The 14,527-nt window shown below is 35.7% G+C and overlaps 1 protein-coding gene across 4 annotated transcripts in view; it reads right to left on the bottom strand.

Annotated features, from left to right (window-relative positions):
- Window positions 1-14,527, bottom strand: part of LOC128990407 (U4/U6 small nuclear ribonucleoprotein Prp3) — a 116,555-nt gene that overhangs the window by 65,984 nt on the left and 36,044 nt on the right. For all 4 annotated transcript variants that reach the window (XM_054401959.1, XM_054431589.1, XM_054416709.1 and 1 more), the window contains exon 4: window positions 3,858-4,013. In XM_054401959.1, coding sequence (XP_054257934.1) covers window positions 3,858-4,013 — 156 coding nt within the window. The remainder of the gene's footprint in view (window positions 1-3,857; window positions 4,014-14,527) is intronic.

Consider the following 14,527-nt stretch of genomic DNA (forward strand, 5'->3'; position numbering starts at 1 on the left):
ATATAATCCAGTACCATCGAACGGTCCTGGTAACAATGCAAACCAAAGTATTCAGCAGATTCTGGGCTTCATGACAACCAATAAAGATGGCCGTTTGCGAACTATTTCTTTTCCCCTGTGCTTGTTTTTCTGCTTGTTTGTTGCTAAATTGTTTCGGTGTTCATATCTTTGTTTTTGTTTAAAGTAATCTTTTTTTCAAATAAACACTTTAAAACTAGGCTATATAGTATATATATCTATACTTATTTAATACACAAGCAGGATTTTTGTGACAATTACTCCTCCGAAACTGCTGAACCGATTGACATGTTTTTAGTGTGTGTTAGTTTCAAATTTCAAGAAGTCAATGCAAAAGATATTGAAAAGATGGTTAAATTACTCAAAAATAAATTTTCTACAGGAGTAGATGATATTCCAATTACCCTTGTTAAGCGTGTTTTCCCAGTTATTTCAAGACCATTAACACACATTATTAATTCAGAAAACATGGTATTTAGAGGTGTGCGGATAGTGAAATTTCATTTCGGATCGGATTTGGGTTGGATAGTTGAGGCTAGGTTCGGATCGGATATTGGGAGGTTCGGATTCGGATATTTTCGGATTCGGATAGTTCGGCGCGGCTAATAATAAGCTGCATATATGTATTTTTAACCTATAAAAATAAAACACTGTAAAGATGTGTACATAAACTTTGGTTGCTTGAATTAAGTACACTAGCAGCCAGAAATCTTGACACAACACTTTAGCTCAGCAGGTGACTGATGTCAAACGTTTGGGCTTGTTTACTTGAGGTTATGTTTTATGTTGTTTCCTGGTTCTCACAAGACAAAGTTTATTTTCACATTGTATTTCCTTATGTTTTTGGAACGGATTATTGGCCTTAAGTGCATTCTGGGGTTTGCCAAGATTAGAAAACCACTAATGCACTAAGCTGGGCTCTAGCTCAAATCGGCAATTTAATTAGGGCAATTAGTTTTTATAACTCTGTAAAAGGTGTGTTTTCCTGAATTTATAAATTTCATTCTACACTTATTCACTGCCAAACATAAATCAGTAGAACCTTGATGAACCGAGAATTACACTAGCCTACATAGCTTCATTACCCCAAGTAAAATACCAAGATAATTTTTAAAATTGTATTTGAATAGTAGGCTATAATCTTAATTAGTTAAAAATGAATTGTATGTCCAACAATTGCTGTCCATTATTGTCATGCAGTATGGTCCCAAATTATTGTTTTTGATTTTGAAACATCACAGTTCATTTGACAAAATTATAGTTGAAGCAACCCAATGTCAAGTCCACGCTTGTGCAATAGTTTTTTTACAAGCTTTCTCCAGACCACTGGGGAGGGTCGGGTCTGATAAGCCTTTCAATTGTCCACCCCCAAGGCGGTTCAACCCTCATTAGTGCCGCTCGGCTGCACTCAGTGGCGAACCCAATACCATAAATCAATCTTTTAAATGAATAAAAATATTTGTTAGTAATTGTTTTATTGATATTCACCTTGAAATTTCAATAAATTTGGTGTACAATTTGACAGAAATCGGTCAATTTATTAATACAGTAGGCCTACCAGTAAAGTACATTGGTAATTAAATAAAAGATAAAAATTAACCGATTTTTGTCAAGTTTTACCACCTGCTGTGCGCTATGTCACAGAAGCTGATAACGACATGGGTGATTAGTAACCATGGCAACTAGGCCATTTTTATGTAACTGTAGATTTTTATACTTTAAAACAGTACTGTAAATAAAAACTATTACCAGCGCCCCTAGTATCAGGAGACAAGCACGAGTTGACTTTCATTTGACCATTGTAGTTCTTTTCTGCTTTATGTCTGTTCGTTCCAGATGAATCTAATCGTAAAGCAAAACAGCTGATAACGACTAAACTAGATATCGGTATTGCATCATACGGCTTCTTTGTCGTTTGCTGTTACGTCGTTGGAAACGTATTGCTGTAATATTGTCCTGGGAAACTAATGGTGGTTATGGAGATTTAGTTTTCTGTCCAAAACGTCTAAATATGTTGTCTATCCGAAAAAGTTGGATATATAACGGCCGGATAGTGTCGGATATCAAATTTAGGCTTCGGATATCCGTATCCGAACCGAACCGAATCCGACCCGATTTTTCGGATATCCGCACACCTCTAATGGTAATGTAATGGGTAACTGCACTGTGAATAATCACTTTCAAACATTCACTTCATCACACAGAACTGTAACCAAAACTACATGATAATTCAGTAAAATACGATGTAAGGTAAATAAATTCAACTATTACAAACAATTTGTTGTCAGATCTTGCTAGGAAACTCTTGATTTATGAACCAGACTTAGTTAACAGATGTTAAAATAAAAATATGAAATTCCGGCTTTGCTCTTGAAGTAATAAGTCCTGCAGTCTGTGGTTAAACTTAAAAACTATTTCAAACTACGTCCATATGTTTAGTTATAAACAAAGGGAATTGAGTTTGATAGTTTGATCTACTGGCAACAGATAGCGCCGCCGTTCCCAAACTGTGGCCCTTAACTGTACTTAAGTATATTATTCTGAGACGTATTTGCACATCTACGTGAAAATACATTTAATTTGACACTTCAAACGTCAAAATCCGTCAAGCCGTTATCGAGTTATGACTGTGAAAAGAAAACTGCTTGCGTATTAACATATAGATGACCATAATGTAAACAAATCTGGGAAGGGAACTTTAAAGGCCTCTGGGGCAGAGCCCCAAGAGAATTTAAACTTTGTTTTTTTTATGGCTCATCTACAGACCGAGACCTTTCTTTGGACACCTCTACCATGTTTCTACGCCCAGCCATTCTCTCAAATTAGTGGAGACAAAGTTCCCAATTAAATATTTAGATTCTCCCATGTTAATCTTATGGGAGAAAACCCAACTTTGATGGAAGATCCTGCCCAAACTTATAAAGATTTCAAAACATGAAAACCACTTTGCAAAACTACAGATCAGGGAAAATTTTTTACACTTTAATCATCAAAATTGTTTCAAAAATGAGGGAGGAGTTTAGTTCACAAAAATCGGCTTAGCGTATTATAAATATATAAAAGATAGATGTTTACATAAAACTCGGCAAAAGTGCCTAAATACTCGTACCTACACTAAATACCTAGAGGGTTAAACATAGGGATGTGTCAATTCTCTATACTGATTCTCGATACCACCGACACTCGAGAACCAATCAACAAAATTTGGTTCCAGTAGGCCTACCGATACCTGTGAAACTCAGGCTACACGATCGTGGGAGATTATCAGAATTCTGCTGCAATCGCGGAAGAGATGATAATGTCTACAAAGCCGAAAAAAGTTAATGAATTTACTGCAACCTCGGAGGACGATGATGATGTCCACACAACCGCGGGAGATGATAGAGATATCTACACGACCGGAGGAAATGATGGAATCTTGCCACTACAGTACCACAGGACAATGATGATGTCTAAATGATGCATGAATTTTGTATTTAAGCTACTTAAAAAAAATTCCATTATCTCAAAAATGAGTTATGGAAAGATATACAGTCAGGGTTGTTGTAGTATAACCAATCCATTCAGAAAATTTTGTAAAACTATAAACAAAATTATATTGGTATCGAGAATTGATTTTTCAGGTATCGGTATCGATAACGAGCATCGATAAATTTTGGTATCGACACATCCCTACTTAAAAATGGTACTTTTTTGGTAAGCAATTAAACACATCTGTTGAGATAAATAAAATTTAGACGTGTGCATACCTTATCATTAGTATTACAGATTATTACAATTATATACCAATATTGTTACAAATAAAATTAATTTGTACTTTGTTCTTAAAACCACCATACCTGAAGCTGTGCAATTTTCTTTACTTTCTCCTCAGTTCTTTGCACTGAGGCTGAAGGTGGCTCGAGACCTTTGTGTCGAGTATCACTTCTGTGAGCACTCAGTTGCTTTTTACGATCTTCTATCTCTTTCTGGGCTTTTGCCATCATTTCTTTGATCTGAAACAAATTATTGGATAGTATACAGTTTTATTGAAACAGTGGATGTGATTATAAAATTAACTCTACAGATAGACTAGCAATGCAAAAGCACCCACAATGGTAGTATTTTGACATGATTACCAAATCACTTGAGTTAGACTACATTTTTACTTTCTCCCCCTATACCATAGTTTCTCTCCTGAACCCAAAATACCCCCGGCGCAGCAAACCTGCAGACAAAGTGAATTTTCATTTGCCTGATTTGATTTTCACTTAAATCTTATTAAGTAACATTAGGTTCACAGTTCACAGTTCAAAAATCTTTATTTTCTGCATAAGATTTAAATACAAATACTCCCATGAACCACGCAGGGTTCATGCGGGAAAAAATACAATATGTTTAATACAGAATAGCTGTCTGGCAGCCTAAATCATCATTATGTCTATTAGGAGTAATGAGAATATCATTATTATGTCACAGGTGTAATGAGTACCTAGGTTTGCTGGTTACAGGGAGGATAATATGATGTGTTTTTTGTCAAATATCCCCACACGATATACCTACACAACTACAACTGCAAGTACGTAAACTGCAAGTTACGCTTAACGGTGTTGCTGCGTTCGCAGGAGAATATTACCGAAGTCATGGAGACTGTAAGTTACACTCACGGGTATTGCCGCGTTCACGGGAGAAAAAACTACCAGTTACGATCACAGATGTTGTCGTGGAGTTAGCTTAGTATAAATAAATTTGCCAATCTATTCATAAATCAGAAAACCACCACAGTTTACTTATTCTCCATAAGAATAACATGGGAATTTTAAATTTACAGATTTTTGAAATTTTCTCCATAACTATTAAGTGCATGAAAACACTTCAATATACTCAATTATTTGTTTTTTAAGCTCTACAAAATTGCCATTATCGTGCCACTGGTAATAGGTGGTTTGGTAATAGGTACTTCCCTATAGGACAATTGGCTAAAAGTGGTTTTCTAAGTGATGTCTGTCCGTGTCCGCATGTGTGTGTGGATGTGTACAGAGCTACAGACCACACCTGCAGTCCGATTTTGATGAAATTTGGTATGTAGGTACAAATCCATGGTATCTTCAGGTGTATTTAAATATTGTTTTTATTTAGATTTTTAATGATCTTATCTTACTAATATTATAAATGTGAAAGTTTGTGTGTTTGTTTGTTTGAAGTTCAATCACGCATAAACCACTGGACGGATTGGGCTGAAATTTGGCATGATGATAGCCCACATCCCCGATTAACATATAGGCATATTCTTATCTCAAAAATCCTCTCGGGCTCCGCCCCAGTGGCTCTGTAATTCCCCATGTTAACCTTATTAGTATTCATATTTAAATGGAATTAAAGAATTTAGTCAGCTGTTTCAACTAAAAAAGTTGATTCTATTATTTACAAGAGCATTAAATAGTTGTAAGATTTACCAACAGGGTGCAGCACTATATTTTTTTTGCATTTAAGTAAACAGCTAATTTGAACTATAGCAACAAAACACTCTGATACTCAATGAGAACTGTCAAAGTGGAATGGATGGCACAATGAAAATTTGTGATTTTTTGTGAATTTGTAATAATTTATTTTTCTTTATTGTTTAGGTGAAGTGGTAGAACATAATGCTATGGTAGATGTGTAATGCCATAGTATACCGTAAATTCAAAGAAGCAAATTTTATCAAACTTTGTCCTCCCCCATTGCAAACGCAAAGCTTGAGTATAACTGCAATAAGAATTTTTAACTTATAAGCCAACCCCGTACGAAGGACGGGTACTCTGTTAGTTTTCCCATAAATCCCATAAAACAATGGAAAATTTTTCTAGAACATGGTCCGAACGATTTTAATTAAAGTTTAGTATATTATAGTACTTTAAATTCTGAACAAGATTATACCCATACCCTCACATTGTTGTAAAAATTAGGTTTCAAAAGTTGTTGTAACTAATGTTATTTTCCTATAAAATAACAGAAAATCGGTATTACAATTACTATGTTATGGTCCTTATAATTCTAAACAAAATAGTGCAGTCACTATTTATGACGTAAATTTCCTGACGACAAAACGTAGAATGGTTACGTAGGAAATTAAGCCACCTTAACGATACGAAGTCCCAGGAATTGCACGAGTCGGGTTGCGGGGATTTTCCCAGGAGTCCATAGCGATTAGGATAGCTCAGTGTTAATAGCCTCGGTTATCAGAGCTCGGAACAAACCTAGCGGGTTACCAGACATCACACTTTTAATCACCGCTCTAGTCAGGGGAGCTGGTGAGGAATCGATCATTTTAACCTGACTCTGTGGGCAATAACTACTTGACACGCTACTAACTACTTAATTAGACAAATAGTAAAATAAGTAGTCATCCCGCTTACCTACGGAGTTAAGGTACTCGTGATAACCTGAAACAGGCAAAGGTTAGCTTAAGCCTAGCCTAAGTCCCACAGAGTCTGAATTTGCAAAAAAAAACAAGCTTGCTCAAGTTGCCTGTGAGAAACGAAACGAGAAAAATAGAAACAAAAAATAAAACTGCTACTTAAGCTTAAAAACGAAACTAAAACTTGTACTTACTCACGTGGTTAACTTAAGCAAACGCTGGACACTGTACTTTTGGTGATGGTCTGGACGAACGCTTAAGGGATCAATTCATCCTTACACGATAAATTCCAAAGAATTCAAGCAAAAATCTGACTCTTTTACAGGAGAGCAAATTTGAAATTCGCCCCATAAATATTCAAAATAAATTTAGAATTCTAGAAAATATGTCTGAAAATGTTGAACTGACGTCAAATCTTAGTTCCATAACTGTAGAGTATAATAAGGCTAATAAACTCCTATAAATAAGGCTCATCGAAGTGAAGAGAAGAAGACATCAAGAAGAAAAAGAAGAAGAAACTTTGGACATATTACCCCTAGGACGAAAATTACCCTGTGTGCAGATAGTCAAGGGAAGATGCTGGCTACACAAATCCATAACATTAGTGCTGGGAAAGTAGATGTGTTTGGTTACGTCAGACCTAACACGACTCTGATTCAAGTTATCGATTCATCTTCTATCGAAAACCTCAACACTCCTCTCTTAATATTAGGAGGGAGCAATGACAGCCTGAATAATGACTTCCACAGTATTTATTCTAAATTAGAAGGTAAACTCGTGACCCATAGTAAGAATAGACCAGTTTTTATTACAACAATCCCTATGAGATATGACAAGCCTTACAATAGTATTGAGAAGCATCTGTTAGCACGAGTAAATAACTACATAGCTGAATTAGTCGCTAGATTAAACAATGTTTTTCTGATTGACCTGAAGTTTATCAATAGATCCCACTTCGCAACACATGGCTTGCACATTAATAATAAAGGTAGGGACTAAACTAGCTCATGTTATTATAAATACTGTTTCACGAAGGTCAGCTCAAATTTCTGTAGCTAAGCAAACTAATTCTATCGCACATAAAGAGCATAAACAACCAACATCATTGACCTACAGCAAAAAGTATCCAGAACAGACTAAAGCTTCAAACCAATTTAAAATGCAGTTAACTGAAAAACCAATGTTTGATGTTATTAAAGATTACCAGCATGACCAATCCGTAGGGTTCACACAAAGTATTTCAGCTGATTTTAACCATCCACGCCACATGACAGCAGGAGTGGCAGTCGTCTTTAGGCGACACTTTGGCAAACCAGAATTGACCACTGCATTTCATCACATTTAGCAGTGCAATCCACTTCACATTGTGCTACCGTTTACAGTTTGGTTACAAAAGCCAACTATTATGGTAAACCAGACATATCTGATTACACAACAGCTTTCAAAGATTTGACAACAGACTTTAAAAACAAAGGGCTAAAACATCTCGTATGCTCTCCCATTGGATGTGTAAGAGATAAAGTGGCGTTACCCCATTTCTTCAATAACCTCCAACACTTTCAAGAATCAACAGGTGCAAGTGTAACTATTGTTTCAAACAATAGTGTATTTGTGTCTAAGAATCCCTTAGACAACTAAGAAACGACTTAACACACAGTGAATTTAACAATAGAATCCAGTCTTTTATCGATAACAACCTAAATACAACAATAGTTTGTAGGAGCCCAAACCCGTCATCCAGCACCGCCTGCCTCAATAACACCATTAGCAGCCCTGCCAACACCTTCACCGGAGACACCAACGTTGCCACCTACCCCACCATCACGACCTTCAGTGACAGCTGTGAATGAAAATGTGACCAGAGCTTCATAATTTACAATGGGATGAGAAGCCTTCTTGTGTTACGGTTCAACCAGCTTACTTGGAAAATAAAAAAATAAATTTTGTTTGCTTTAAATAAAACTTTACTTAAAAAAAGGCGAAGCATATATCTTTGTCGTGGTAAAAAGTAGGCCTACTGACACCATTTTTTTGTCACACCGTCGGTACTTTCGTCTTGAGCTTACTCCAAACTTAGCTATAATTCAACATCTGGGATATTTTTTCTTTTTCTTTCACTCATCTAAAATAACATACCATTTCTTAACGCACATTTTTGGACTTGGACTAATTGATTTTTGCATTGGTATGGCGCAATTAAGTAGGTGCCTATTTTACCTAACATAAAATGATGTTATGGTTGAGGAAGTTTAATTGGTTTAAATAGACAAAAATATTATTTTCATTTTAGGCTATGAAGGTTGGGATTTCTTTATTTCTTGATTTATGGCAGGGAAATCTGTTCTACAGTAAATTACAGATCATTATATTATTTAATTTTTCAGAATACAGAATTTTAACAGAAATTTTAAAAACCACCTACTAAAAATCTTGCTATAGGCTACCAAGGCCTAGGCCATGAATGATACATTATTAAATATTACTGGTAGGGGAAAAGGAAAACGGTGATATAAACTAGGTGGCGTTCGCAGAGGCATCCACAAAATTGAGTGGAGTCAGCAGGGTACCTTCTCCATCGAGCTTCATAATTCTTTTTACCTACAGTTTTAGGCCTACCGCACACGGGAGACTTTTTGTCGTAGTAGGGAGTCAAAGTCGAACCCGTAGTGGTATATCTGAGCGCGCACACAGGCCGAGCACAGCCAGCCAGTCGGGGAATTTTGGGGCTGACCGATTTTCCCGCTGACTGCTCCCTGACTCAACTGTAGTGTCGTATTGATAAAGGCATAGAGACAAGTTTGAACGTGCACACTGATGACTAAAAAGTCTGTCTGTCTGTCAGAGTTTGGTTGTGTGTGCACTACGCAGACAGTCAAGTGCGTTATGGCTGCAACAAGTTCAAGTGTTTTGCGAGACGAAAAAGTTTATACATTTATTGATGAAGTGGAGGCTCGGCTCCCTCTTTATAAAAAGTCTTTGAAGGAGTATTCAGGCATAAATATTAAAAACCATCAACACTCATTTGTTAGTACATGAAAGATTTGTCCGGATATTTTCTCAAATCCGAGTATAAGAGGTAAAACTGGCCTTTCAAGGTTCTCGGACTATAACTTGGATACATCCAGTATTTTATTTTACGTTTTCTTGCTCGAAATCTAAACAGTAAGGGACATATGACAGCGGTTTCTGTCTTATCCACCCTTTTGACACTCTAAAGACGACTAAACAGTCGTGGCGTGTGCGATCAAACACAGTCAACGACCAAACAGTCTTGACGACTTTTTGATTGTCCATCTGACTCCAGAGTCCAGCCAGTCGGTCGAAAAAAATCTCTTGTGTGCGGAAGGCCAAGTGAAGACAACATTTGTGTAGAGGAAAGTATTGGGGTAATTAGATTGGCTAAACATAGTTTTGTAATGAAGGGGAGTAAAAACACAGAGATGTCATTTTAGGCCTTCTCGAAGACCTGCATTTACATATTAAGTGTAAAACCTCTGGGTCATCAACTTTTTCCTAAACAGCGGGTGGTACAGTTCCAGCTAGTGATAGCCTAGAAATCAACCCTTACAGTTTCAGATTCTACCATTTTGGCTCCTGATAACTGCATTTAAGAAGACTTCATGTAATGGCAATTATATAAGTGCAAACACAATATATATTATTCTCTTAAATCTGAGACCTTTATAACTACTAAAACATAACTAACTAGCCAACTAGATAAATACCCCCGCCACAGCATACCTGCCGACTAAGCGAATTTCCATTTGTCTGGACTGATTTTCGATCAAATCTATTTAAACAACTTTAGGTTAAACGAGTACCTAGGTTTGTGCTACAAGGAAACTAATTAAGCGAGTTTTTTAGTAAAATATTAATAGCTTAGTATAAAATAAATAAATTGGCCAAGTTTAATCCAAATATTTCAATAAACAAGCAAACTACATCATTTTACAATATTCTCCATAAGAATAAGATGAGAATTTTAAATTTACAATTTTTGGAAGTTTCTCTGTTACCAATAACCGTACAAAAACACTTTGATATACTAAATTATTTGGTTTTTTAAGCTCTTTAACAAGGTCTAGAGAGAAATTGAGAAATTTTGTGTTTTGAGGATCAAAAATGAGAAAAACCATTTTTTACCCCATAAAAGCCCCCGTAAAACACTGTTCCCATGGTCCGATCATGCTGGTTTGCGAACTCATTCAAGTTTATCCCGCCTTACACCTTCAAACCAAATTTCATCAAAATCGGACAAAAATTACTCAAGTTATCGCGTTCACGGACCCTCTGGGGACATCAAAATGAAAAAGTAAATCGGTCCCGGGCCTAGGTCTTACCGTGCCACCTACGGTAATAGCTACTTCCCTATAGAGAAATTCGCTAAAATACTCAATAACTTCTTGATCAGCATTGTTGGTGTTATTAAATTTACGGAAAGTAAATAAAGATACGTCTTATAACACTTAAAACATATATTTACGCTTATACTGTTACTCACAAGACGGTAAATATACAAAAGATGGTAAGTGGTGATCGATTTCGATTGGACACTCCAATCATCATCAGACCCAATAGGCGAATGATTCGCTAGATTCGTCTCAAGATTCAAGATTCAAGATTCAAGATTCTTTATTTCCAATAAAGTACAATAAATAAAAAGTGACATATTTTATAAAAGGAAAAAATATTCCTCACAAGACTACACGTCTGTGTGTGAGGAAGAGTCCATGGCACTCGCTGGTCACTCTTAAAAAATATATACACTTACATAAAACAACTTTTCTAGTTAACAATAATATAACTTATTCATTAAAATTAAAAATAAAATAAAATAAAATATCTTAGTCCTGGCCAACATATAACCATCAGAATATAAGTTCTAAACACTTGTTAAGTTAAAGCAAATTAAAATTTAAAAAATTAAAGATACCCCTCAAAATAAAATAAAATAATTCTTACAATTTAAAAACAAAAATCAATCCGGTTTAAAAATTTTGACATAGCCCATGCCTGATATAGCCCAACTTGGCTGATAAGTTGGAGATTTAATAGATTTTTTATTATTTTTTTTATTCAAACGTATGGTGAATGAATTAAATTTTCAGCAGCCGTGGGGCCGACGTGTAACAGCCACTCTCCAACTATTCTCCCGAAAACGGCTGCACTGCTACTCTCTGCCTGAATGATATTATTTGGAAGATTTCGGTATAATTGATGTGCAATATAAAATGGATTAGAAAGCTCTATTCTGTAACCTAATCTGGGTATTGTGTATCCAAAGTTTAATCGGTTTCTTGTTATATATGTGTGAGTTGGCTGTGTGAAAATTTTGTGTTTGTTGTCTTTAATGTAGATTAGAAGGGTTTTAATAAATAATTGTCTGATATTAAGTACAGGAAAATCGTGGAATAGCAGATCAGTAGAATATCTTTGTCCTTTTTTTAGAATGGTTTTTATTATAGAGCGCTGTGTCACCCCCAGTGGCTCCAGTACGGCGGAGGAGGCACCACCCCACGCCAGAACCCCGTATTGCATTATAGATTGCACATAGGCGATGTACACACTCCTGCAGTGATCCGGAGTGAGCACGTGGCTCAACTGCCCAAAAGCATAAATCATTTTTCTTAATTTTTGTTTTAAGTACTGTATGTGTGGCACCCATGATAATTTTTGATCTATGACTACACCTAGATATTTATAAGTTAAAACCTTTTCAATGATTTCGCATCCACAGTTGACGGACTCCGGATCGCCACAAGAGTGCATTCTTAGGATCCTCTGTCCTGGACCATAATTATCTCTAAGGATAATTGGCAAACTTTTAGTTTTTTGTACGTTAACAGAAAGTAGATTGTGATCAAACCAGTTTTTTTATTTTGATGAGGTCAGAGGATGCCTTATTGTAAACCTCATCCCAGGTGCTTCCGTATGATACCAAAGCCGTGTCGTCAGCAAACAGAAATATGCTTCCATTTATATTTAATTTGGATATGTTGTTAATGTATACCAGAAATAGCAGAGGTCCAAGTGTACTTCCTTGAACCACGCCATAGTCAACAATCGTTGGGTCACAATTTATTCCCTTAATACAAACATATTGTTTACGATTTTTGAAATAGGAAGAAAACCAGTTTAGTGTGTTATTTTTTGCCCCTATTAATTCAAGTTTTTGTAATAATTTTGATCTATTTACAGAATCAAATGCCTTTGCTAAGTCTAGGAAAGTTAAAATGATTTTATTTTTTCCATTGATTTTCTCATTTACTAATTTGGTTAAGTCAAATAAAACATCGGAAGTATTTTTCCCTTTCCTAAATCCATATTGTGATTCAGATAAAATTGTATTTGTTTCAAGATAATTAGTTAATTGGATCTTTACACATTTTTCTAGAATTTTATCTATGGTGGTTAGTAAAGATATTGGTCTAAAATTACTCATTTCAGCTTTGGCACCAGATTTGTAGATAGGGATGACTTTTGCAATTTTGAATAGGTCAGGAAACTCTCCTGAACGGATACTTAGGTTTATCAAATGTAAAAGGGGTTGAACAAGATAATTTGAGAAGGTCTTAACAAGTTTTGCAGGGATGTTATCCCATCCTGGAGCAGAGCATCCTTTTATACTATTAATTATATTTATTAGTTGATCTTGATTGATCGGCTTCAGCTCAAATACAGAATGACAGGCATGGTGATGGTCCTCCACCTCGGGTGGCCCCACCGGATTAATAGCGCTAGCTAGGTTGTAGCCTACATTAGCAAAGTAGTCATTGAATTGTTGGCTGATATTTTTTATGTCAGGAGTAGCAGTGCTTCCGTCACAGAAGGCCTCCACCGGGAACGGTGCGGGAATGTGTGGTCTACCTGACACCTCTTTGATAGTTGTCCAAAATTTCCTAGCATCTCCGGCTGCTTCCTCGATTTTATTCTTGTAATAATTGAATTTGGTGCGTTTAATTAGTGAATGCAGCATGTTGCGATATTGGTTATATCTATTTTTTAATTGCCTGTTGTATGGATTCTTTTTTACTGTATTAAAGAGCATATCCCGTTTCCTTATTGATGTCAGCAATCCTGCCGTAATCCAAGGTTTAAGTTTTCTACTTTTTGCGTTTACTTTGACTTCCTTGGATGCATCATGAATAATAGTTTGGATAGTTTCAATTAGATTAGAAGTACAGGTATTAATTTCTCTACAATTGGTAATATTCTGCCAATCAGATTCTTTTAGTTTTTCATCAATTTTATTCCAATCAATTTTTATTTTAAATGAATCTTTCGAGATTGGATGTTGTTTACTAGGTTTAGAAATTTCTAGAACAATAGGATAGTGGTCCGTTATATTAGTTTCAATAACCGCCGGATATGCTAAATGAAATGATTTTAATTTCAAAAAGAAGTGGTCAAGACATGCGTTACTTTCAGGGCGAGTTACTTTGTCAATGCATTGTATTAAATCAAAATCACTAAGGATGTCAACATATTTTTCTTCAGCTGAGTTAAGTGATGGGTTTAAAATATTGAAATTTATATCACCAGAGAAAATACGAACATACTCTGAATGGGAAGTGGAATTATAATAGTTATAAACACCATCAAGAAACAATTGAAGGTTAGAATTAGGGCTCCTGTAAACGGCTAGTAATTCACAAGGTTGACCGTCCCAGTCGAAGGTCAGAGATAAGGCAGTGGCCACACCGCCGATCAACAGCTGATTACAGGTTGCAGATAAAGAGTTATCTAGATATACAACTACACCATCGCTTTGATTAAGATTGTTGCTTGAACTAAAAATATTATAACCCGGAATACTTTCTAAAATAGAATCTGTTTTTAACCATGCCTCTGTTAGTACTATGCAATTAAAATGGGTTTTTATTCCTTGGAGAAACGCACAAAATTCGTCAAAATTTTTATTGTAGCTCCTTATATTCTGATGGATTATTCTAAACCTTGACCCGAAATTACTTTGAGATAAATCAAAACAAGAAATCAAAACAAGAGTACTTATATCGGAGTAAACATTACATTCTTTAATTGGAAATTCGTTAAAATCTTCCTCGTTTAACATGTCCATACCCGGTCCCTATCGCAAAACCATCCAGCCTAATTAATTTAACAGATCCA

Source organism: Macrosteles quadrilineatus, unplaced genomic scaffold (assembly GCF_028750875.1).
Source record: "Macrosteles quadrilineatus isolate MER2022 unplaced genomic scaffold, UCM_ALF_1.0 Scaffold_1__1_contigs__length_201487025, whole genome shotgun sequence".
In the NCBI taxonomy this organism is placed as follows: domain Eukaryota; kingdom Metazoa; phylum Arthropoda; class Insecta; order Hemiptera; family Cicadellidae; genus Macrosteles; species Macrosteles quadrilineatus.